Source organism: Teleopsis dalmanni, chromosome 2 (genome assembly GCF_002237135.1).
Source record: "Teleopsis dalmanni isolate 2A chromosome 2, ASM223713v2, whole genome shotgun sequence".
NCBI classification, from domain to species: domain Eukaryota; kingdom Metazoa; phylum Arthropoda; class Insecta; order Diptera; family Diopsidae; genus Teleopsis; species Teleopsis dalmanni.
In genome coordinates this window covers 160976931-161004879 of record NC_051847.1, presented here as the reverse complement: position 1 = coordinate 161004879, position 27949 = coordinate 160976931, and the positions used below count along the sequence as shown (strand labels likewise).

The following is a 27949-nucleotide window of genomic DNA, read 5'->3' as shown; positions in this document are numbered from 1 at the left end:
TTCGATATACATTAAACTTTGACAGAATGTGAATAATAGTGTCGCCAGCCTGAAAATGAAAAAAATTTACAAATTAAATGAATTCAAAAATTACAAATTAAAGTTGTTTTTTAATCACAAGGTAAATTCCAGTATGTTTATCTTTTAATTCCATCATTCCCAACGTAAACATATATATATTTTACCGTCTAGTACCAACTGTGCATTGATTTCTAAAACTGATTTATTTAGTCGATTAGCTATGTCAACTTTCAAAGTAATCATTTTTTTATCTAAAACTATACGTATTTTAGTTATAATTTTAGAAGTAGTCTCACGTATTAACAATTTAATATTTTTGGCATTAACTGAAAAATTACTGCCTATAGCAGACACTATTGGGTCCATTATTCGCTTAAATCGTGAATACTCCAACATTTCAAAGGAACACCCATTGATGGTAATAAGTTGTAGTCAATTTAAAGTATTTTTCATAAAAGTAAATAAATAAAAAACCAACAACTGAAGAAATATATGCACAGACACCAAACTATATGGTGCTGAACCGAAATAAACCGAATATTTTTTTTCGGTTCGGTTCCGGTTTTCGTTCCAGCAAAAATATCGATTTTTTCGGTTTTCGTTTCGGTTCCGGTTCGATGCCCTGGTTTTATATTCTTTTAAAGGTTATGTATTTCACCATACGGTTCCTACTTCTCTATTTCTGCTTCTGCACTCTTCTTCTGCAGTCAAAACAATGCCTACATCTCCAATATATTCCAAATTTAGAATCTCTGACTAGATACACAGAAGCAAATCAGATATCAGACAGTTAATAACTGTCTTTACATGGCACTGGATCATAGGACGGCACGGATCTAGGCTCTACCCTGCAGTATCTCCTGCAACGCTTGTCTACCGACTCTCGAAAATAGAATACCAGAACACTTGCTGTGTTTATGTCCAGGATTAACCAAAACTATGCAAAAGTTTTTGGGGGCCTCTTCTTTATTGCACTCAGCGATATCTTCAGTATTAGCATTGGCCAGACTTTCGTCTTTATAAATGCTTCTTACTGGTTTTAACTTACGCTTCTTCTATCCATTATTAGCGGGATTTATGGATTTAAAATGACTTTTTTAGCTAATTGAGAAGGATTCGTTCCTCCCTCCACTTCAACTGAATCAAGGAAGAGTGTTTTGTATGGTGCACTCTACCATATTGATCGCGGTCATATCAATCTCAAATTGCGTAAATATTACATTGCAGATAACTCAACAATTGTAATAAGTGGTAAAACTTCAGCTTAAACATACCAATATCTCCAGGTAAAGATAAAATTAAGATAAGTAAGGCTATTAAAGTCAAATACTAGGGCGAACACGCCAATCTATTTAGACTACACAATTACCTGGACAAATCATATTAATTCGAATTTTAATTCGTAATTAATTTTGAAAACAAGGATTTGTGGTACAATGTCATGCTTAAACCTCGTCGGGCATATCCAATAAAACGTTTTGGCGTAAAATGATTAAATACTACATAGGTACCCATCATAAACACTTAAACAGTCAAAGCTTCATAATACGTACGAAACTACACCATTTATCAAATCTTGAAAATTAATTTTAAAGATAGATATATCTGTATATAAAAGAGATAAACAAATATACCAGTAAACATCGCTATGACTTTTGGCCAGTTTACAAGAACATTAATGTAAATGACAATAAGTGGAAGTTAGTAACTCATTATTGTATACTAAATTGGTAGTCCACAACATATGATGTTTCTGAAAACTGCGCGCTATCAATGAAAAAATTCGATACAAAAAATCATCATTCAAGCGCTGGTTTTGAAGCTCAACCAGCGTATGTTCTTAACATTCAATGTTACATATGCTTAAAAAGAAGTTCAAGACCTTAAAATATAAATACTGGTATATATAAAAGTAGTTGTTTAAAAAAAGCTTATATAGCAATGTCTAGATAAATTTCTACAAAATTCCAAAAGCAATAACTAGTACCATCTAAAATAATTTATTAAATTTCATATGCCAACAAACACATACCTGCTTGTGAAGTCCTTTTGGGAGATGTTGAACGGCACTTGGTCGTCGATGCCGACGAGTGGCTCTGGGACGTAGATCCGATCGTTTTTGGAACTTGTGCAAAAGACTGCACAATTCTAACTAACTGCTAAATGCATATCTTCCATCTTTGGCATCATTTTTGGATGAAAGAAATCTTCACCTATGAAATAAATCCTGGGTGTCGTACTTGACAGTGTGCTGACCTTTTTTGCACACGCATTTGCTATGTGTGGCCGGTTGAAGTCTCGTAATAATGTGTTAAAAGCCCTCGCAGATTGTTCATGGGGCAAAGATAGGGAAAATCTACTGGCCACATACAAAGCAATAGGTCATCCTATTGCGACCTATGCAGCTCCAGTATAGACCCCACAACTTTGCGAGGCGCAAAGGATTAATATCCAATCATATCAAAACACGGCATTACAGATTGCAATTGGTTGCCATCGCATGATGTAAGCTGACCACCTTCATGCAGAATCGAAAATGTTTCTTGTAAAGAAACATAATCAACTGCTGTCCAAGCAATACCTCCTTGCGTGCCACACAAATGGACATCAGAATGGCTAGTAGAGCCCTCCCTTTCAGACACATTCGTCGATCGCTCCCTTTTTATCCTAGATATATCGAAATCCTTTACAATAGAGCTAAAATCAGTGAAGTCGAATATAAACATAGATTTACAGCCCTTCACACAGATGCAGTATCCTCTACAAGACCAAGGTTGTCTGACAACAAGATTCTCAATAGGACTTCGCCCGATATTTCCCTAGAAGAACGACATCTGCTCCGTGCAGTAAAAACTGTATAAGCTCAATTGAGATCAGGATATAGCCGAGTGCTAAACAGTTACTTGTCACGCATAAACAGTTAGTTGCCATAACTGCAGCTTCCCATTATGTCGCCCATTTATTCTCCTGTCCTTCCTACTACACATACAAACATCTGTCTAATTGACCTTTGGACACACCACATTGAAGTAGTCATGTTTCTTCGCCTGGATCCAGGCTAACGTTCAATTATGTCCCCCCCCACCCACCGAATCCTCCCCATCTTCTTTCCTCCCTTCATATCCCCTTAACCACTAACCACCTACTTCCCTACCCTTGTAATCGTCTTGTTTATCCTTTCAAGTTATCTGTTTACAGGTCCCAGCGGTTTATTATAACAACATTAAGTTTCACGTGTCTAGTAATATAGTAATATATCATTATTATACAAAAAATATGCAATCAACATATCATATTTTAGAAGTAAAGACATTTCTTAAGATTAATCGTTCCTTGGAAAAAATTCCAGGAAGAAATTAGATATAAAAAGGATTATAATTTAAATCAATTGGCAGCTATTGAAATAGGTAAATTAACACATTAAAAATACCTATGCATGTAATTAAATTTTTTTATGCCAAAATTTTTCTATTTGTTTTTTGTGGTAACATTAGGAATTTAGTAATAAGGTATGTTGATGACAATAATGACTCATAATGGAATGGAATACATATATATTTAATATATATTTAAAACCTACCAATTACTCAATGATTCATCATCGAAATGCTTTTTGATAATACTTGTATGAAAAGTATGAAAAACACCTTCTCCTCTTCTAAACTTGATAACACTACTATAAAAAACAACCTCTGCTCTTCTAAACTTTTATGAAGACTAAGCATAATTAATCAAAGGTGCAATATATTTAATCTAAACTAGAAAATTAGAAAATTAACATTGTTTTACTTTACTTATAGCTAAAAATTATACACCATACTTATTAATATACCAGTATTTTCAATGTTATCTAAATAGATAAACGAAATAATTGAAAGACATGACTTAGCTCTTATTAACATTTTCTTTTAGTGTTTTATAGTTTTTATAAACAATTTACAAAAATTAGTAGCATGGCCGTTGTAATATATGAAGATGTTTAATAATTAACAAAAACTATATATTTTAACATCATGTGACAAAAAAAATAAAAAATTACCAACACAATATCGGCAATAATGCAAATCAAGAACACAAAATTAAAAATCAGTAGACAACGTTAAGTTAGGCAAAGAGGAGAAATTTTTATATAGATATATACAAATATCTACTATGATGTACTCAGGTAATAAAAAAAATATCTTCAAAAACTATAGAACATTTTTTCAAACGGCCTGAATGAATAATAAGCGGTGATATGCAAATTCGTTGCAATAACATAAATAAAATATATGCTTCTTATAGAGATTATGCTATTTAAAGTTATTAAAAAAATAAGTAAAACTACAATAATTAGAATAAAATTTAAAAATCATTCTTAAATTGAGACGACACTTCCTCGATACATAGGTATGTAGTCTACCAGTAATTTCAAACAAAAAAAAATAATAAAGTATATAAAACATTTAAATTTGGCATTCCGGAAACGTAAATGCCCTTCATGTGTTAATAAATAATGATTGGGATTTTATAAAATTCAATTTTATTTCTGAGAATTTTATATATATTAGCAATGTGTTTTCACTATGGCATTTAATACAATTTAAAATTGAAAAATGTTTAGAAATTAATCGCAATTTCCATACAAAATCCATACAGAAATGTGATAAGATAATAGTTTGAGGAGAGAATAAAAAACAAAGGAAAAACAGTAATGAACTGTCAAATTTGCCGCCACTATTAAGCAAAAGAAAAACATACCAAATGGTGTTGGATGACAGTCTTAGGCGACTGTTAGAGAGATTGTTGAGGCTAAAGCTGTTCCACTTGAAGTATTTAGAAATTATTTTATGAAGATAAAATAAAATAAATAAAAAGATTTCAGTAGAAAAGAAAGTTTTCCACACTTTACATACCAGGTTTGCTGACTTTGCTTCAATAGCGCAATTACTTAAATATTTCAAGAGCTTGATTAGATGATTATATCAATGTTAAGGGAAATTTTTGAGCCATTAATTGGATTTGAAAAAGCAAAGTGGTTTACGTTAAACTAGGCGGCCTTATTACGCAAATTCATTACAACCGATATAAAATAGTTTTATCATTATGCTTCAGTAATCAAAAAACAAATAAAATAATATTTTCAAGAAAGTCCGCCTATAGCAAACATTTTTAGCAGATATTTTTTGATGTTGTCAGCGCATATTTCTAGTTGATTTTTTTTCCAAAGGATCACATAATAACAAAAGCATTCTATGTAACAATACTGAATAAATTGGCATTATAATTACCAAAAAATATCCCTATTTATAAATACTTTGATCTTGCATAGACAATGCACTTTACCAATGTTAGGAATGCGTTTCGAGTTGATTCACCATCCTTCATATTTATTAATTTTTGACCCTAGTTACTAATATATTGGTTGATAAGTTCGTAGGATCCATTTATTCATTAACGTAGTCGACTTCTAGAGTACTACAATTATCCCAGCATTTCTGTAATATTTCGATTCCACTATAGACAGAATTTTTCATATTTGCCTTTAAAATATGCCTCAATTTCGGCGATGACTCCTTCTCTGGAATACTTTTTTTAAGTTTGTTAACAGGTAATAATCAAAGTATAATTTGTGCAACTTGGCCAATTTAGCATTGTCTTGGTACAGGAGAGTTTTTTTTGTTCCATATGGAGTCATAGTTTCGCGATTTCCTCCTTCATACTCACTAGTTGGGCCATTTAGGTCTCTTTTTATTAATGATCTTGCCTTTTTAAAAGTAGTCGATCAACAAATTTTACGCTCATTCCCAAAATTCGCACGCTCACTCATTATGTTATTTTTTACATCCAAAGTTAAAATTTTGATGCACTATTTAAAGTGCATCGTATCAAGTTAAAATATTATTTAGAAAAATGTATGAAGTTAAATGAAAATTAGATTTGAAGACTCAACGATATGCAGGTGAAGATATCTCATTGAGATGCCTTGTAGAGATATCGGGTTTTTGGTATGTTTACGTACAGGTCACTGTAAACTAAGGAACGATGTTAGAATATTAAGTCTCCCTTTTAATCAAACCTGTCGCAGCTGCGGGGAAGACGATGAGAGTGCCTCTTATCTACTATGTTTTTTCCCAGTTCATGGACGGCAGCGACTTAATACTCTAGGAGCCACCTTTCTTGAGGACCTTGACCAATTACAGAATCTGACACTAAATAGCATTTATGTTTCGCCAACGGTAGGTTTTAGATTTTAAAACATGAGTTTTTCCTATATACGGTAAAACAATGGGACAATAGGCCTTAGTGGATCCACAAGGAATCGCCGGTATAACCTAACCTAGTCTTAATGGAAATTATTTTGAAAAATTAACAACAAAAATTTAGAAAACTGTCTTTTTAATGTAAAATGATTAGTTTTGATTTTAATAAGCTAATTTTTGTCAAATATATGACAATATTTTAAATGATATACGCCAGGATAAATCAAAATTTTATCCCTTGTACTGATCATAAAAATTTATCAAGTTAATTATTATGGCGTTACAAACGCTATGATGAACTTAATGATTTTTTGAAATAATTGTTATACGTAAAAATGTCTATTCTAATGATTATACATATGTATGCATGCATAACTTTTTGTATATATTTAAAACATTTGATTGAACGGCAGATATTAAATACGTAAGAGATAAGTTATTCGTAATACAACACGATATTTACTTATTATTGCCATTGAAAAAAATCTATGTACATTAATGTACAAAACTATTGCTGTTTTGTTTATCACACATAACATGTTAAAACAGCGATAAAATTATTAGGCGATATGCATAGTTCTATATGTAAACATTAAGTTCTTCAAATAGTATTTCTACAACGTTCGCAAAAGGCAAAAGACGTTTACTATTCAGTGTCAAAAATAATCCTATAAATATCCGCATTCGGTAACCTCAACGAAATCATAACATTTTAAGGTATTAATAAATTAATTTGTTACATATTGGTAGAAATCGAATCTCAAGAAACTAATTTCATACATATATACGTACTTCTATTTTGTTTTATATAAAATGTGTTATTTTTAAAAATAATATTTTTCATTAATGAAAAGTGAAAATTAAACTTGGTATGTACTTTTTTGTATTTTTTTATAAATATTATATGCAAAATATTAGCAATAGATATTAATGGGGCAGTTGTGTATAAGTGTAACCTTATTTTTAAAATATATATATAATACACTATATGCGAGATGTTCTATTGTACTCATATAGCTTTTAGTTTGCATAAATATATAATGTGTATAATTGATCGCGGCGTGACTCATATTTCAGTAAACACTTGCAAATTGCAAAACTTTATTTTCAAGATAGGTATAAGTTATGATAAAAACCGTTTCCTTTATTTAAAGATGTGCATAGCCTCAAAAAACCTCGAAAAAATAAATTAAACATATCGAACGTATCTTTAAAATGTATACATATATTTAAATAAAATGCTTTTTAGAAGATACGAAAAATTGTTTTCAGTTTATTCGGAAATTTAAGCTAATGCTAATGACTGAGTATTCCGAAGCGAATCAATTCACATAAAGTACTACTGAATTAGTTAATGTATATCAATCTTTTTAATTAATAATTTGATCTAGTTCAGTTGTCTGTTTTAGCTTAATTCTTCATAATGATTCAGCAATTCATTTAGTTCAGTGTATATGACTTTATTTTTGCATAAGATAATTTTGATGTAAATGCATTTGAATGAATTAATTTTTTTAAGGTTTTATTTTTTGTGATGAGTAACTGCCGTTACGTTTAATTGTTATTATCTAATATGCATGCTAAACAATATTTTATTTTAAAAAAAATTGATCTAGAATAAGAATAATAGAATAATTGTTTTTTTTAGCAGATTTTTATTTTAATCAATAATTATAATTTTTAATTTATATCTTTTTTACATATAAAGTATTTTTTTATTTATTTATTTTTGATGACTTTTTTTTAGCACATCGTTTCAAAAAGTACTTTATATAAAATAAAATCTTATCATTTTTGCAATTATTAATTTATATTATTTTAAGCATCAAGTTTCTAGATTTAACAAACAAAGTTTTTATAAAGTTTTAGTCAGCTAAAAGAGCTTACCTTTTAGCCATTTTAAGTTATATTAATGGCTCTAGATACAATTGGTGAATAACTATAAGTGGAGCCTTAAGATCACCATTATAACTTAAACATAAAAGTACAAAATTATATTTTTCACATTTAAGGCCATTGAGCCAAATTTTTACGGTGAAACAATTGGTGAATAACTAAAGGTGGATCCTTAGGATCACCATTATAACTTAAACATAAAACTACAAAATTTTATTTTTCACATTTAAGGACATTGAGCTGAAAGTGTTTTCGGCGATATTTGTATTTGTGATGTTTAGTCCACTCAACCTAAGTGCTGGGTTATTTCATAGTTATCCATTTCAATTAAGCCTGATACATACATGTATTATGCGTTAATTGAAAAAAAAAAACGCAAACATAAAAAAGGATTGTAAAGAAAGTTTTGTCTTCAAAGTATAAGAGCGTTGAGGGTTATTTCGTGTTATTTTTTGCTTGTCTATTTTTCAAATTATTATTTTGAAAATAGTATTTAATAATTAAAATTTATAAGTTGTAACTGATTTCTAATTTAGAATAAGAAGTAATTATAAAGGAATTTATAATGTCACAATAAAATTAATAATATTAAGTGTAGTAAAAAGAAATCTATTATTTTTGCATGAAATTAATGGCTTATTTTCTATATGATCCGATTTAATTACAAGCTATAGCGAAGTTGTGTTCACTCCTAAACCCAACTTCATCTTCCACATTGAGGCATGAATTCCATAAAAAATCCCTCAATAGGAACAATAACCTTAATAGTAAGTTAAGATTGGTTAGAGGTTGGAGTGGTGATCTTATACCCAAAGCCCACCTGACAGTGAACCAATTTCTAATTTTCCTAATTTTCCTAAAGTTCCTAATTTTGCAAGATGACGGTTTAGTCAGGTCGGCAAGAAAAGGAGCCCCAAAAATTTTAAGTTTTTTCGTAACCAATGATGGAGACTAACATTTAAAGTGGAGTACAGTTTCCTCCTCATCCGCAGAGTCACAACCATGACAAAGGTCTTAATAGGGTACACCTAGTTTCGTAGCATATCTTTCTGGTATGCAGTAACGCGTCAGCACCAATACCGTAGTGTTGAATTTAATCTAAGTAGGTGAAGTTAAAACAGCTGGCTAGTACGTTTTTTGACCAGTTTGGAACAGGTCAATTTTGAGATTGATTGCGCTGTAATCATCTACTCAATGTTGTTGCTGTGCTCAGATATTTTTGTGGGACGCCAATATCTGAAAAATGAATGCTAGGAACCAGAGTGCCTCCCTCGACATGCTCATTCACCCTATAGTTATTCGAGATGTCTCTAGGTTTAGATACCCTTCTGAGTAGGAGATTGACTCGCATAGCCAACACGTCAAGAGAAGCACAATATTCTCGCATTATTAGGGATGTAGCATTAGTATTTACCCAAGATTTAATGGATATTAATGGAATTTGTTGTGTAGAATTTATTTTACTACGTGGTGCATTGCCAATTCAACTAACAGCTAAGCCGCAGTTTACTGGCAAATATGCTACAGTTGACTCGTTATTTTGGAGCCTTATATGTAAATGTCTACCGTATTACCAAACACCACTTTGTCTAAAATCCAGTCTTACTTGCAATGTATAAGAAATTTGAAACTCAGATAAAGGTTTCGGTTAGATCCAATGTAGTTAATTGAGACATGGACTGGCAAAGCCTAATTTAGTATGATCGCGTGCCGTATGTCAATTTCGAAGAAGAACGATGACCAATTTCTTCGATGATGACCGAAATTCGTTTGCTGTTAGCCTATGTTACCAGAAGCTCCTACAGTCCTGTAGTGGTGAGGTTTCGTGATCGTGCGTTACGTATGCTGCAACAATTTGAAGAGAATTTAAACAGTTAAATGTTGTCGAAAACTGGTTTAAATGTGGCAGCCACTGAGGGCTGTTGCGGACTGGTTTGGAAATCGTCTTTGCACCTATGACGTTGTGGAATTTTATTCAAAACACTCGTTCATCTATTTCTAAAGATCTATTTTTAGAGATCTGCAGAGGGTTGATCTGAACAGGCTATCAACATAATAAAGAAATTAAGTGGAGTTCTTTTGGTGTCTGCTCTGTGTGAAGATTTGTTCCACTTAATGTCAACGGCACCAGAGGTTGTAAGACGATTACTAGTGATCGCTGTCTAAACAGATTTGAACACCCCTTAGGGTTTGGGTTTCATGTTATTGGTATCGGTATTGTTATTGGTGTTAAATGTTCATTGGAATCAAACATTATAAGACAAGTACTCAAATCTCAAACCGAATTAGCAGAAATGACATTTGTTACCTCTACAATGCTTGCGCCAATCCTCACGGATAATCACCAAATTTACGGGGCAATAAAACCTCATTGCCAGCATATACATAATTACTATCAGTACTCCATCTATTGATGGATTAATGTACCCTACATACTAACAATATAATTCCAATAACAACTATTTATCAGTAACACCTATTCTAAGCTTGTTTATAATTAGTGTACACTCATTAGAACAATATAGCAATATAAATATGTCTAACATGATTATGATACAGTCTTGGGATGTCTACATTCATGGGATTTGATGCCTTAACATCATATGTGTACGTCATGTTTCCACTGACGCGTTTCATCTGGTAACTAGCCAGACTGTTCAGAGTGGATAGAAAGTCTATTGTACGTCATGCAACAGTACGGATTGTGAATGGAATATAATATATTTATAATATGCATAAATATTAATTTTAACTAAGCCCTAACTAGAAAAACGGTGCACAAACACAACCATTCAACGGGAGTGAACGAGTTAGACCAGTGCTAATCGGGAATCAAACTTCAACCGATCCTACACTACTAATTTAATGGTGACGAGTGCAGAACGTACTTTGAGGCCTGCAAGGATTTTAACGAGATGGAGGCAACCGCAGTATTTGCCTGGAGCCGTTTACTCGTTAGTGTCGCCCCGGTGATATCGTGCCAGAAAACAGCTAGGTCTAGAAACCTGTATCTAGCAGCTCAATGCAATCAGTCAGCAAATCAGAGGATGCTGGAGCCTATGAAAAGGACAGCAATGGAGTGAGTATACATCATTTGGCATTAATCAGGGTGGACCACGTGAAGGTAATCTCAACTACACCTTTTTAATAGCAAGGTAAAAGTATTTTGCTACAAGCTTAGGCATATTTTTAATCATCTTTTATTACAATAGACTACAATTATTGAGAAGTTTAAGTTTGTTTATAAACAAAGCGAAGTTTTTTATAAATACAAGATGTTAAGAATTTTATTTGCGAATAAAATACAATAAATTAAAAAAATTCACACTTTGCAAATATAATGTTTAAACTAAAACTCTCCCAGTCGATCCAATCTGTATTGACAACTTAGGAAGAAGACAATCTAAACAAACTGGCAAAATTAGCTGACAAAATGCTGTTGGCACAACCTGTGTAACTGTATGCAGTACTTTACATAATGATTTACATAATGAGCTGTTTAACAGGGACAGCAAAGGGTGTGTTCGAGCAAAGCAACGTTTCCTGACCGCTTTCTATTTAATGATTGCCTTGTTAATTGAAAACATCAAGTCAATTTTTAATTCCATGCGGTGGCGCCTGGATAAGGCTGATGACACCCATCAGGTGAACTAAAGAGATCGGCGACTGTGGATCTAGTCTACAGAGATGATGGACCAGATGTACTTCCTGAACAACAATTTGATATACGGAACCAATAGACTGCCGGTAGGCTGGCAGAAGTGCCATTCTGGGACTCAGTACTTAGAAGTGACATTCTACGGAAATGACTACTGAGCTAATGGCACTCCTGTCTCCGTCCCATTCAAACCCAGGCAGGTCTCAAGAAACGCTCTTTTTGTCGACAATTGGTATTGATGGCGATGCAGACGCATATGTACTGTCTTATACGGAAGTACGTCAACTCTCGCTTGCATAGACAACTATGGGGTTACAGAAGACTGCATTTTCGGCAAAAAGATAACGAACTCGTATTGGGACCCAATAAAATGGAAAATCCAAAGAAAAAACAACAACAGCATTTTGGAATGAAACCAGTATTACTGCTGAGTCCGTTCCGGAGATTCGAAACGAGGATATCCCGTCACTGACGACCTCAGCTAACACCACTCCAGCTGATCCTGTAGCAGGAACTCAGATGGATGCTTTCGAGAGACTAAGAGACAAGATTGGAGGCAGTTCGATCGACTGGATCGAACTCCTGCATGAAATGACGAAACTCGACAGACGATATGCCGCGGCGACGATGGTTGAAACGAGGAACAATTTCTCGCAGAAATCTATAATAGCGAAAAAAAAAGAGTCAAGGTAAAAATTAAAAAAGCGGCGTGGAGAAACGCTGCTTCTGCAGGCTAAGCAACATAATGCGGGATCCCCAAGATCGGGAGCGCTGATAAAGGGCCTTCGACGCGATCATCATCGCGGCAATCATCATCACAAATGTTGAAGTTGTTATTATTGGTGCTGATTTCAATCATTTTCATTTGATAGTTGATCTTAGATACAAAGAACTTATAAACAAGACGACAAAGATTAACACACGAGATAAACTTTCGACTACTCCGCCGTTAACCATAGTTACAGCAGATGACACAGTCAATTTTAATAATTTGTTGACATCACACGACCAATTTTGAGAAAATCACTTTTCTAATCATGTTTTATACCAGATTGAAATATTAGGTAACATTGTTTACGATCGTCCTAGAAGGCTATCTGGAAAAAAATTTTTCTATATAAATCTTATTTGTGCAAATGCCCGGCGAAAGATAAAGATGCCGACACCAAAGAAACTTTCTATGAACAGCTTGAACAAGCATATGATCGCTGACTCTATCATGACATCAAAATCGATCTCTTACAACGATTCAGCGCAAAGGAGGGTAAAGAAAGTATCTTTGGTGCTACTGTCGGAAAGTTAAGCCTTAATACAAAAACATCTGATAATGGAAGAAGACTGATTGATTTCGCTGCGGTCAGAAACATGGTTGTTAGTAGTACCAGAATCTCAACATCGATATGGTAACATGGCTTTTACCTTATTAAAACACAAGACTTCAAATTGATCACGTTGTGATCGATGAAGGCATGCTTCTAGTGTCTTTGATGTACGTAGCATTCGAGGAGCCAAAATCAACTGGGATCATTATTTTGGTGCACCAAAAATTCGCACACGTTTATGTGTGATGTTCAAGTACATGAATAGTAACAGCGAAAGCTAGACGTCGAAAGGCTGCAATCACAACAGACACCTAAAGGCTTCGTTACTAAACTCTCCTAGTATCTGGAAAATTAATCTGAAGAATCCAATATATGAGCAGCATGGACGCAACCCTATGCGTACCGACGCAGAAAATGTAATTGGCTATCACCGTAGGCAAAGAAACAGCTAGTACAACCAAGACTGTCGTGCTACTACCGCAGAGAAAGACACAGCATTCAGCCACCCTGCGGTCAGTTGTGATGCTCGCTGCTAAAGAACGATATCGGCAAAAGAGAAGGGAAGAGGGACGTCAGGCAAAAAAAGAAAGAAGCAGAAAGACGTAAGTATAAAGAAGCTGGGCGACAGGAATATGGCTCAAAAATTCTGCCAAAAAATCAAAAGCCTGACATATGGTGCAAAGATGAAAATGGTATTCTAGTGATAGATGTCTAAAGTATAAAGCGAAGATGATCCTGAATTTACAATCCTTGACGATGAAATAGTCCTCCTGCCTCCTGATCATAATGAAGTTAGAACAGTTATGATGCGACTCAAAAACAACAAAGCTGCAGGCACCAATGATTTACTGGCTGAGCTGTTTAAAGCTGGTGGCAAAGAGTTATTAAAATGCATACTACAGCTAATTCGCAACATATGCATGCTAAACGATTTGAATTTAAGTGTGCTTTGCTCAATCAAAAAAAAAGGTGATCCTACAAATTTTACAAACTATCGCGGGATCAGTCTTTTAAGTAGCGCATATAAGGTTCTGTGAAACTTGATATGTGGAAGATTGAAGCCAATTGTCAACAAACTGGTTCGATCTTATCAGTATGACTTCAGACCTGACAAAGCTATCCTACACCAGATATTGAAAGTGCATCAAATCCTGGAGAAGACTCAAGAAAAACAATCGATACACACCACCTATTTGTCGATTTCAAAGCTTCTTTTGACACTACGACTAAAAGCACTCTTTATGCCGCTATATCTGAATTTGGTATCCCAGCAAAATTTACACGGCTATGTAAAGTGATGTTGAGCAACGTCACCAGCTCCGCTAGATTCGGAAAGAACCTCTCCGAGCCGTTTGACACCAAACGAGGATTCAGGTGATTCCTTGTCGTGTGAGTACTTTAATCTAATGTTTGACACGATACTTCGAGCAGCAGATTTAAACTGTATTTGTTCAATATTCCACAAAAGTGTAATGCTGCTTGCGTATGCCGAAGATATTGATATCATTGGCTTGAACACCCGCGTCGTCAGTGCGTCATTTTCCAACAAGCAAAGAAAATGGCTCTTGTGGTAAATGAGGACAAAAAAATTTTTTTCTGTCAACAAACAAATTTACTGAACGTCGCTGTTGATAATTAAAAGTTCGAAGCTGTGAGAGGCTTTGTTTATTTAGGAACTAATGTAAATACCAAAAATAACGTCAGCCTAGAGATTCAACGAAGAATCACTCTTGCCAACAGATGTTACTTCGGGTTAAGTAGCCAATCAAGAAATGAAGCCCTCTCTCGACAAACAAAAATCATGCTCTACAAACCTCTTATCATGTCTGTCCTGCTATATGGTGCAGAAGCTTGGAGAATTACCGACAGTGATGAGAAGGCGTTAGGAGCATTCGAAAGAAAAATTTTTCGGAAGACGCATTGGTGACGAGTATCAAATGCATAATAATTTAGCGACTTCGCTGGCTTGATCATGTCGAGCGAATGGATGAAAGTGTTTCGGTTAGAAAGGTATTTGATTCGATTCTATGCGTTCTATGCCTTGGAGGCCTAACTCAACGGTGTTCAAAAACACAATGTATTGATACAAGGCATCAATCAATGCCGCTTTGGAATCATCTTAGTAATTCCGCCGGTACCAAATGACGAGATGCATGCACAACATACCTTCCATCTTGGGACGATGCGAGGCCTATACCAAACCTCTACTACAATGTGGGTTGTAGTACCCGGTAGTGCATACGCAACTCCACGCCGAATGCAAACATTTAACTGCACATTCTTTCCGCGTCAATTTGGGTATTAACCACAGCCATTACGAGTCCAACCTCAACTGGTCAGCACAGCCTAAGCTGCGGGTCCATTGACTCCCGTAGTACCAGATACTCACCTCTGGTGGGGGGTGCAAGTGCCGTGTCACTTATAACCATGCACACTTCCTGCATAAGTGTCGTCGTGGTACCGGGAATTTAGTCGCCTCTTACGACAGGCATGCCTTACTTCGGGAATATTTTAAACTCCTTCACCGCAGGGGTCCATCGTCTGCATTTCGATGGAAGTAGCAGATGACCAACGATTTTGAGGCGATCGGTACATTCAACTGGCTATAGCAAGCAATTAATCAGGCAAGCTACTTAGCGCGGTTAAGGATGACTCACTTCTATAATGGCCAACTAAGTAAGTAAGGTGTTAAAGCTGAAAAAACTCTCTTATTACAACAAGGTATTTGCCGCCTGATAAAAACCCCATGGTCAAGTTTCTTCCAAATGATGGCGAAAAATAGTGGAGGTTGGGGTGCCTGTCTCGATAACGGTACCTGTCAGATATTTTATAGCTCATGTATATTATTTTACTGAAAAGTTGCACGGCATAACGATCATTTCAGCGCTTGATTTGGTGAAGGAATATTATCAGATTTCAATGGCAGAGGACGATATTCAAAACACAGCCGTGTGAACATCTTTTGGACTGATTGAATTTCAATACATGCATTTTGGACAAAAATACGCGACACAGGCAATCCAACACGTCATGGACCAAATTGTTAGAGGTCTTGATTTCATATATTGCTGTATTGATGAGATTTTCATAGCAGCGACGTCTGTACAGGAGCATGGACATCATTTCCGTGCAGTGTTTACCATTTTGAGTCAATATAAACTCAGTATAAATGCCAATGCGGTAGCTGGCATTTGCTATTGGCGTAGCTGTAGGACAACATGAGCAGGGTGTTTCTATACCACTCCCATTTTTTTTTTTGTGTAATTTTTTAGCGACAGAAAAAAATTATACTGTATACTATGTGGAATAACTAGCACGAGTTTTTGTCATTAGAAAGGACTACAATCCACTGGTATATGCTTTCAAGCAAAAACTATAAAGATCGTCGTTGCGGCAACTTCGAGATCTCAATTAGATCTCACAATTTTGAACATCCATTATACATGTCTGGAAATAACAATGTTGTTGCAGATGCGCTCTCTCGTATTTCAGCGTTGTCTACCGCGTATTACTTCGAAACAACAAAATGACCACAAACTAAATATAGTGTTGCAAGGGGAAAGAGACATCGTTAAAGCCACAAGTAATCGCTTTCAACGACCATAATTCCTTGTAATGCAATGTTTTTACGGGAATAATTTGTCCATATGCGCCAGTATCATTAAGTCAAAAAAATTTGGCTTTAATTTAGGGCAAGCCCAAACTGAAGATACTGTTGCAAGGGAAAAGTCACAAGTAATCGCTTTCAACGACCATAATTCCTTGTAATGCAATTTTTCTACGGAAATAATTTGTCCATATGTGCCAGTATCCTTGAGTCAAAAAAATTTGGCTTTAATTCAAGGCACGCCCGAGTAACATATTTACCTTACTTCAGATAAAACAAAAATAGTTCTGCCCCTCCACGGGAAAGTATGTAGTTGAATGGGCTCTAAATTGTTTACTCTGTCAACGAGTAAAATTTCACAGACATAATGCTTTTAAGTGAATTAAAATCAATATGCAAGACAATCGTTTCGATTATGCTGATATCGATATTATATTGCCAATGGATAAGGGATATCGCTATTATTTAACAATAATTGATGGTTTTTTAAGATAACCTGAAGCCGTTTCATTGAAAGATTTACAACAACATCGTAGAATCTGTTTTTGTCACTACTGTCATAACTAACGTTAAATTACTATCTAAAATAATATTTAAAAAGCCAAAAAAAGGCAACTAAAAATGTATAACACCTTGTATATATGAAGTAGAATAACTATCATAAATTGTTTGAGCATTGAATCGTCTGTAATCGTCACACAATACCCATTGTCCATTTCTTTCTGTACCATATTTAGTAGGCTTCCCTAATTAACTTTGGATGGTTTACATATTGCCGGTTTGAACAAATGAAGTTTTGTTTCGTTGCTTATGGGATTTCTGGATTTAATCACCATGCGCGTGAGTTGTGGTAACAACTCACTGAACTTGTGATTGCTTTTGTTAAAAAAAGACTAGTTCATAGGCTGTTTTGTATATCACTTAGACATTTGTTTTTTATGTTCATAACTTAACTAAAATATTTAAAAACCAAGATCTGACTGCTTAACGCATTAGCCAATCGGTAAATTTTTTTTATTTTCGCGCTGGCAACACTATTATACACATTCTGTCAAAGTCTAACGCAAACCGTACGATTAGTTTTTGTTTGGCGTCTATACAAAAAGTCGAAAAATTTTCATATGGCGATTTTTATAATGGATCAAATGGATAATGGATTAGAACAACGTGCGTGCATCAAATTTTGTGTTGCAAAAAGATTCAAGTGTGTCGAAACTGTTAAAAAATGTTAAAAAAGGCCTTTGGTGATTTATGTGTGTCGCAACCACGAGTATACGAATGGTTTAAAAGGTTCAAAGACGGTTGTACAAGCTTTGGACCATAATGAGATCCCTGGCCGCCCAACAACTTCTGTTACTGAAGAAAACATTGAATCGGCGAAACAGATCGTGTTGGAAAATCGTTGTGAACCGATTAGAGAGCTTGCAGTGTCGCTTCTCGGCTGCAGTTTCTGGCCAATAAAAAGTTTTTCCTCCAATATCATCAACAAAGCACCGTACTCTCCAGATATGGCCCCGTGTAATTTTTTCCTCTTCCCCCGACTCAAATTGCCATTGCGAGGAATGCGTTTTGAGACCATAGAGGCCATAAGGTAAAAATAGCCACACGAAAATTTTTCAACTTCTTTGTATAGACGCCAAACAAAAACTAATCGTACGATATGCGTTAAATTTTGACAGAATGTGTATAATAGTGTTGCCAGCGTGAAAATAAAAAAAATTACCGATTGGATAAGCGCGGAAATTCTAAAATTAAAAATTAAAGTTATTTTTTGATCACAAGTTTCAATCAGATTTTTGTCGGTATACATGCAAAATTTCATTATATTTCAAGGAATGGAAATGAAAACATCGGTTAATGCAAGTATTGTAAGGATGGAAATTTTAACTAATTTCCAACCTACATACAATTAGTGTGGAGTTGATATCTGCAATGAAAACTGGTTAATTTTTATTGTTAATTTAAAACTTAAATAACTCACCATAAACCCACCCCCGCATGTATGTAACTGCACCAAATGAACCTAATATTACATTGAAAATGTAAGGAATATAAAATATATTTAAACAAATAAATATAATACACTCACCTTATTTATTATTTATATTAATAATTTTAATATTTGTAATATTTATTTAAATCTTAATTAATAAATATAAATATTAAACACCGGCACTATATAAAAAAAACACGTTTGTGAACAAAACAAAGCATGAAAGCTTTGGTTGAACTAAAAACAAAGCACGGCGCATTCAAGAACACACGAAAACACACCCAGGCGAAAAACAGCAGCAAAAGATAACAAGTATCAAAAATACCAACGGCAAATGTACAGATGCGCTACAGGAAAAGCTTCGGTCGTTTGAGTATAAATAAACGTGCATTGTACAAGCAGGGACACTTGTTGGAAAACTCTCGAAATTAGTTATACGTCTTTGCGAAAACAAGGAATTAGAAATTTGTAGCTTTGTATAAACGTCAAGGTAGTTCATACGTCTTGACTAGTAGTTTTGTATAAACGTCAAGTAGTTCATACGTCTTGACTAGTAGTTTTGTATAAACGTCAAGGTAGTTCATACGTCTTGACTAGTAGTTTTGTATAAACGTCAAGGTAGTTCATACGTCTTGGCTGGTAGCTTCGTATAAACGTCAAGGTAGTTCATACGTCTTAACCAGTAGTGTGTAATAAGTCAAGGTAACTTATACATTTGGACTAATAGGTTGATGTTCTGTAATCCGAAATAAAATCTAAGTTTGAATTCCAAGTAGAGCGGCATCTGTCCGAAAGTGCTGTAGAATGCCGAGATCATTTAGCCAAACCCCGAAAGTTTCCATAGGAGGCCAACACAATTCATCATAATATTTACATTGTAACATTTCTTTTTCTTTTTTTTTTGAATTAAAATTATAAATAAATTAGTTATCACATATACTAAATTGTCTTTGATTTGGAATAAAATAAATTATATTGCAACGACCCCTGGACGACGGCTGAGTATACCTCAGCATCATCAGCGGCAGAAAGTGTGTCGTTACAGTATGATTTTATTTTGCAATATATTCGTTGTTTTTTTGCTGGGGCGTATTCAAAATAATGTCGGATGTGTAATAACAAGTGACGTTAGACAAGTTGTAGGACCAAGTCTGATGTGTAACACCAGCTTTACTCACATTCTTGGACAAGACGTCGCAACTATTTATTTTCAGAGTCGGTAAAATCTTCGATGGGCCTATGCTTAATAGTTTTCTATTTGCCGGTTACTGGCGGTGTTTGGATGATGTCAACAATATAGTAAAACGTAATAGTGTCAGCTCTATGTTATAAAAAGTAAATATATCATGTGGTCATACTTTGTTTGATCAAGTGTTATAAGAGCATTTGTATGTCTTTTAGGTTAGGTGAAGTGAAAGAAGGAACAAATTCTCGTTAATTAGTTAAGAAAACCTTTTTAATTCCACAATTACTCGTAATAGACGGTGGAAGAATGGTCATATTAAAATCTGTCAGAAACATTGATATATGCGAGTGCCTGGCCAATGCTAAAGCTGGAAATAGCTTAAGTCTCATCTGAATAAGCCTGAATATACATACAACAGGTGCTCTGGTGCCGTGCCGGTAGATATGTACTATAGGAGATACTACAGGGAAGTCCTGGTAGTATAGACCAGTGCCCCGTTAAAACACATATTAACCTAGATTCTTCTCATTTGCTATGTATCTTCATATTTCTATGTATCGTCATAAGTTCTATATTTAGAGTAAATTGGGCATGTAGTCATTGGAGCCATAAATCAGCCTTCCACTGCACCTGGCAGATGAGCTTCCGTAAAAGAGGTATTCAGTCTAGCTAGTTCATCTGCGAGTGAATTTTCTGCTATATTGGAATTTTTGGGAATCTAAACTACAGTTAGCTTGGTCCTGCCACCAGGTACGTTAATACATGGCTACATTCAAGCACTATTTTAGTCAAAATACAGACTGCTGACGTAGCTTTAATAGCTGCCTGACTATCAGCAAGAATATAGACTTCCTCTTTGTCAAAGTCCATATACCTAGTGAGGGAACATACTGTCAGTATACCGAAAACATCTACCTGAAACATTGAGGTAGAGTCCGGGAGGTGATAGGATTTACTAATCCCTTTGTCCGTGCAATAGATTCCGTCTCCTAAGCCTTTATCCATTTTAGACCCATGTCATCTAAGTAATGTTTTTTTGTTATTCGAACCCAACAACCAATATTTTAAGCTACCGTTGTTAACTTCAAACTGGTCCATTTAAGCTTTTTAAATTTAAAACTAGGGAAATCTAGCAGGTTATGGAAACTTTCTTCAAACTTTCTCCTTATTTCATTTAAAACAATATAATTCCACAACACCAATTCGACTTTCAAACAAAACACTGAACAAAAGAGTAAATAAATAGCTATACAAACGAAATTCGTAAAGCACGAAAGCCTAATGTACAAAATTAAGGTATATTTTCAGAGAAGTGTTCTGGACGCAGAGTACGCACGTCACATTTACTTTACGCAGAAACTTGTGACCTTCAGTCATCATTAATGATGCCATTGCACAAGCGAATACTATGTCCTATCAAGAAATTTTCTTTGACAGAAAACTTACCAGGCGTAAACACATTTAGACTAAACGAACCCAAATGAGGTTATAAACACAAAAAATTGTTGGTTCATAAAAAACTGAATATAAATTATGGCCTTTTAGTAAAAAATTACTCGACATACAACTAAAACTTGTTGAAGAAGAAGCAAAATATTTAATAATATTTTAAACGGTAATAACTTAAATAATGTTATATTATTACGATACTAATTACTAGTGATCTAGGAGAAGGGAAAATGAACGAAATTGTAAATACCCTGTTTTCAAGCCACGAGATCAGGAGAGACGAAAACGTCACTGAAGTTTAAAAAATTATTGCGAAAATAAACTTTAATTATTACTGATACCGTGAAAAAAAAAAATGAACCGATTGGATAAGCGCGAGAATTCAAGAATAGGCCTCTCGTTCTTTTTTGATCGAAAGGTATATACCCAGAAAATGACCGACTACTATACTCAACAATTGAGAAGAAAATATCGGAAGCAAACCATCGAAATGTGGCAAGAAAGATGAAACAATAGCACTCAAGGAAAGTGGACAGCCAGACTGATGCCAAATATGATCATCTGGGTCAAACGAAAATCAAGAGACACAAATTATTATCTCACTTAGATGCTAACAGGGAATAAATATTTTTGCATGAGAAACGCGGCTCTCCTTGATTGCATTTATGGCGACGAGACTGTGACAACGCAGAGCACACCTTCTTTTACTGTAATAGGTGGCTCGCATTTAGAGAAGAGATAATAGCAGTGTTTGAACCAATAAATCCGGAAAATATATTGAAAAAGATGAGAGTGAACCCAGAGAATTGGCGAACGTTAGAGTCATATATGATTCAAGTGCTCAAAGCGAACAAATTAGACCTAGAAAAGAGAAGTAGAAATTAGGCAAATAAATAGTTCAAAAAGCAAGAAAATGTGCTAAAAAAGTAAAGGTTTGGGGGCAAACCATAAAAGGCTTGAAATGCCAACATAAAATAGACTAGGATTCTAGGTTCCTAGGATTAATAAGTATCTCCAAAAAGGGAGAGACTAAGTCGTCGACCGCACCATTCCGACGACGGTGGGTCTGATGGTGCAGACAGCTTTGCACCTCCTCCTCACAAAAAAAAAAAATATGATACTAATATGGTTATGTTAATATTGCAATTAATTAATTGTTGTTATTTAGACTTGAATAATTATTTTAGTTTTATATAATATAGATTCAAGAAATAATATAGTTAAAGAACGCAGCAATATACGATTGTAGATCCTACAAGGTTCGCAGACATGAACCTTAGAAACTTAATTGATTTCATCAAGAAAATATGTATGCTATTAAAAGTAATAAATTATATTTTTAAAGTTTCTAATATATGTTATAAGTTCCTACTTATATGTATACTGCAGGAACATAGTAAATTCCTGCATGCGGGGCATTTTCAAATCTGCAGTACATTATATTATCCCATCGGAAAGAGGTGAGAAACTGAAATTGTGCTTTTATACGGGTTTAAGCAAATATGGTGTCCGGACGACGTTTACGTGATATTTTATATTTAAAATATTTTTTGATATTTTACTAAGCTTCATCTAAAATTTTCAACTATTTAATTGAATAATATAATATTCAAGTTTTAATTGTGTATTCGCTTTAAACCAACTGTTTCGATTAAGTTATTGTAAAATTTTTTGATAAAATTTATTGTCTTTTTTTTGAAAATTTTTTATCTTTTTCTGTATTGTTTTCCATTTTAGTTACAAATACAATTTAAAAGCCCAAATTAACAATTTAAATTTTTAAGACTCACCTTTATCAAATTATTCAGTTTTTCTCAACAGATACGTACATCAGATCAGGAACGTTTAAATTTATTACTGTATGCGTTTACGTAAAATAAGAGCTCACTTTCAGTTAAAAATAATTTATACCGTTGAATTTAAACTATTTTTATAAAAATTGATCTGAATTTGTGCTTTAAATGTGATGTATATTTTGTGATGTATGTATTGGTAAGCCTGTTAGTGTGTATATATGAGGCACTGTTGTTGAAGATTTAGTCATTTTTAGAAGAATTAACAACTAAGAAGATTATATTATGGAATTTGAGTAACACACGTCGTAAACTTAACCGATACAGAAATTTTGTTTGTTAAGAAAAAGTTTTCTAAACTAATTTTGATTGCATTGTGTTTAGTAAGAGCTGAAATAGATAGATTACTCTCAAGTTTTTAAATTTCAATTTCAATTTTTAAATTTCTAAAACATCCACACTAATATTTTGCCACTTGTCATACACATTTAAATTGATAAATAAAATATATATATAATACTGTTTGATATGCTTTAAAAGAATTATTTATAATTGCAGTAGGTACCGATCTGAACAGTTAGGTGTACTGTTAAATATGGAGCCGATAACACATAAAATAGCAGTATTCGAAAATATATTTGTTCAAATTACATTGGCAGTTGTTACATTATTAGTTGCCAAAATCATTCACTGGATGTATTATGTCCCTAGCAATTGGGTAAAGGTAAGTAGAAGTAAGTTAACAAATTGACTAATCTAATAAGTTTTGATATCACATAATTACACATAATTATAAAATACATTGTGTCCGTTATATTTCATTTTACTTTAAATAATATGATTTTATTTTGTTTTATATTATATTATATTATATTATATTATATTATATTATATTATATTATATTATATTATATTATATTATATTATATTATATTATATTATATTATATTTATATATTATATTATATATATTATATTATATATGATAATTATATTATTTAATTATATTTATTTATTATTATTTATATTATATTATATTTATATTATATTATTATTATATTATATTATATTATTTTATATTATATATTATATTATATTATATTATATTATTATATATTATATTATATATATTATATTATATATATTATATTATATATATTATATTATATATATTATATTATATATATTATATTATATTATATTATATTAATATTATATTATATTATATATTATATTATATTATTATTATATATATTATTATATTATTATTATATATATTATATTATATTATATTATATTATATTATATTATATTATATTATATTATATTATATTATATTATATTATATTATATTATATTTATTATATTATATTATATTATATTATATATTATATTATATTATGTATATATAATGTATATTATGTTATATAATATTATATTTCATTTTATCTTTATTTTATTTTATTTTATCTTTAACAGCATAATATATTTTTAGGAAATCAACACAGTAGGTTATGATCTACCTAGTAGCAACTCCAACAATTATTCAGCTACATATAAAAAGGATTATATCAATCGTATGCGTCGTTTTCGTAAAATTGGTGCTTCAGATCTACCTCCACCATTTCCTAATGGTTGGTATTGTATCTTAGAGTCATCTGCTCTTGGCCCTGGAGAAGTTCAAAGCGTATCATGTTTGGGGGAACAATTTGTCGTTTATCGTACAAAAAGTCATGAAGTATATGTTTTAGATGCTTATTGTCCCCATATGGGTGTCAATATGGGTATTGGAGGGCGTGTTGTAGGTGATAATATTGAATGTCCATTTCATCAGTGGAGTTTCCGAGGAAGTGACGGGAAATGCGTTAATATTCCATATAGCTCATGTGGTACGTAATAATTAAAATTTTTCAGTATGAATACTTGAATCGTTGAAATAAAATAAAGTATTTGTAAGGACACATCATAACGTTGTGAAAAACAGTAACAATCAAGCAATAATGTATTGATTGACATTCATTAAATTGATGAATGTCAACTTCTTGGCTAATTGATAACTTTTAAAAAGTTATATTATATCGATTCGAATAATAAAATGTATATAATTATTAGTTCCAGATAATTCTCGAGTTCGCAAATGGATGACAAAAGAAGTGAATGATAACATATTTATATGGTATCATTCAGAAGAACACAATATTCCATGGGAATTGCCGGTTGTTGAAGAGATTGAAAATAAAGAATTAGTGTTCTTAGGACGTAATGAATTTTATGTAAATTGTCATATTCAAGAAATTCCTGAAAATGGTGCAGATATGGCCCATTTTGCAGCTATTCACAATGTAAACTTTTTAGCAGGTGGAATCAATGCCAACAAAAGTAATTTCGCAAAAACAGGAACTCACCACTGGAAAGCAACGTAAGTTGGTAACAATATTTTAAATTGTTGAAATAATTAACAAGTAACAAGGTAGGTTTTAAAGCTTATTGACATTAATGTGAGTGACATTGGAGGGAATTAAGTTCTTGTTATTGATATACAGCTAGTCTGAGGTTGCAATAAATTTTAGACAGAATTGACAATATGGATTATCTGACATATGAAATAGGTGCAGGTATTTTTCGAAACATTTTTGACCTGTAAGAAGTTTTAAATTGATATTCGAAATCGTGAAGCAGTTCAATAAAAAATATAATTTCAATATTTATTAAATATTAAATACAATAATATTACCTATAATTATTTTATTGTTAAAAAAAATTAAACAATGGTTCCAAAATAAATGAAAAAAATTGTTTGTTCTGTTAAAATTAAATTATTATTAAAGGTTAATTAATACTACTAAAAAGACACCTACAATTAGTTACACTTGTAATAAAAAAAAAAAAGAATTTCTAATTATAATTTTTAATCAGAACTTTAAATATGTATTTAAAACAAATTTAATTTAGATGGACGAGTTCTAAATCAACTGCAAAACATATAGCACTCATATCGTTAACACATTCACTTGAATTAATTCCTAAAGTCCATATTTTTGAAATGGATGTTATAGGTCATCAGGTAATAAAATTAAATTTCTGTTTTCTCAAAATGTCTACAATTTTTACGGATCTAATTTTTCAGATTGGCCCATCTTACGTTCAATTACATTTGAAATCAAAGACTTTCGGAAATATTGAAATTTTACAGACCGTTACTCCAATAGAACCACTTGTACAAAAAGTGGTTCACAGATTTTATGCACGTAGAAAAATAGCGCCCATTATGAAACTCTTTGTTTGTGCAGAAAGTATTATGGTAAATAAAGAATTTATTAAATACAAATAAACTAATAACACTCTTACTTATATAGTTTGAACGGGATATGGTCATGTGGAACCACAAAATCTTCCGCAATAAGCCGCATTTGGTTAAGGAAGATTCCTCCATTAAAGCATTTCGTAACTGGTATTCACAATTCTATTCTGAAAACAGTAAAACATTCATTGATGTTCGCAATAATTTGGGTTGGTAAAAAATGTTTAATAAAAAATTTAAAACATTAACTATATTAAAACAGAAAAATGTATTTAATATTTCATATTATGCATTCAAAAAGTTTCAAAATACATTTACAAATACAAAAAAGATATATTACAACTTGTTTTTATTAAAATTACAATAGATGAATATTATATAGGTTGTGTTTCTTTTTTGAGCCAAGAAAGTGTTAACAAATCGCCTTCATTCTTAAGAATTGGTGACAGAGTTTCCCATACGTTCAAGTGGTAGGCATTTAGAATCTTTATCTGTATAAAAAGAAAACAATATACATTTAATAACTCTACTTTTATACTAATAATTTTTTTTATATTTTTTATATACTATATTATTAAAATTTTAATCCAAGACTATATACATAGATCTTATACTTCACAATTTTGAAACACGCATGATATTGACAATCACATTGTAAAGAAAATCTGACGTTCAAAATACACGAAGAACTAACAATGATATTCTTTAAATTAAAATCAAATATAAATAGCAGTAATGGTTAATGAACTTATATTGCGCAATATCATATTGATTAGTGTTGATGAAACTGGTCATCATACGTAAGCGTAGCCGAAGGAGGATTCCACAAGTAACAATGCGTAATACAAAGATAATTTATGATTTACTAATATACAAATCAGAGGTAAAGCATTTTAAATATCTTTACTAAAACTGCGGCAATGCGGCATTAACGAAAATATTAAATATCGTCGCACAGTTTTCTGTGCTGACAATGATCCGTCACCATCGCACAATAAGACGAATATTTTTACGTAGCTCTTGAATCAAGTAGCTAAATTTTTCTATTTAAGAAGGGTATTTATTCTATATGTTGTTTTTGTTTTTGTTCTGGTTATTTTATCAAAAAGAATGCACCTCCACAGGTAGGCGGCTGCTCATCGAAAAAGTCGTTAAATAAATTTTATTATCATTTTGTATAGATTGTTATACTAATAATTTTTTTTTTAGTTCTTTCATTTTAACGCCGAAAATATGTTTGACGTTTTAGAAATAATAATAATATTAAAATCCGATCACTACAAACCTCAGTATCGGTAAGCAATTCCTTTTTAATTAAATTGAGTTGCTTCGGGCACATAGTTATTGTTTTGAATGATAGCGCACCACGGTTTCCAAAATTGTATTTTGATGCGCCAGGTACAATTTGCACAATATCTTCAATTCGAATTCCAAATTCACCTTCGTGGTAGTAACCAGGTTCTATGAATACAATTATAAAAT

The 27949-nt window shown here is 32.6% G+C and overlaps 2 protein-coding genes across 5 annotated transcripts in view; one reads left to right on the top strand and one right to left on the bottom strand.

Moving 5' to 3' along the window:
• The first annotated feature begins 85 nt into the window (after positions 1-85).
• LOC119677549 (cholesterol 7-desaturase) lies at positions 86-26787 on the top strand. Of its 4 annotated transcripts, none has more exons than XM_038088936.1 (7): positions 86-121; positions 23726-23891; positions 24662-25055; positions 25279-25585; positions 26119-26230; positions 26294-26467; positions 26523-26787. In XM_038088936.1, exons 2-7 carry the CDS (start codon positions 23763-23765, stop codon positions 26682-26684), a joined length of 1278 nt encoding a protein of 425 aa, XP_037944864.1. In that variant the 5' UTR covers positions 86-121; positions 23726-23762; the 3' UTR covers positions 26685-26787. The 4 variants fall into 4 exon arrangements, with proteins under 4 accessions (XP_037944864.1, XP_037944863.1, XP_037944862.1 ...); XM_038088935.1 differs by lacking the exon at positions 86-121 and adding an exon at positions 6896-6980; XM_038088934.1 differs by lacking the exon at positions 86-121 and adding an exon at positions 23417-23550.
• The window catches only part of LOC119677548 (xaa-Pro aminopeptidase ApepP), a 16173-nt gene continuing 14983 nt past the window's right edge, over positions 26760-27949 (bottom strand). The window contains exons 9-10 of the mRNA XM_038088933.1: positions 27753-27928; positions 26760-26958 (exon numbers count right to left, since the gene is read on the bottom strand). Coding sequence (XP_037944861.1) covers positions 26842-26958; positions 27753-27928 — 293 coding nt within the window. The 3' untranslated portion in view covers positions 26760-26841. The remainder of the gene's footprint in view (positions 26959-27752; positions 27929-27949) is intronic.

Coding starts and splice junctions, on each gene's coding strand:
- LOC119677549 (XM_038088936.1), top strand. CDS start 23,763: ATGGAGCCGATAACACATAAAATAGCAGTATTCGAAAATATATTTGTT. Junction 25,586..26,118: donor ACTCACCACTGGAAAGCAAC/GTAAGTTGGTAA, acceptor AATTTAATTTAG/ATGGACGAGTTCTAAATCAA. Junction 26,468..26,522: donor TTTGTGCAGAAAGTATTATG/GTAAATAAAGAA, acceptor TTACTTATATAG/TTTGAACGGGATATGGTCAT.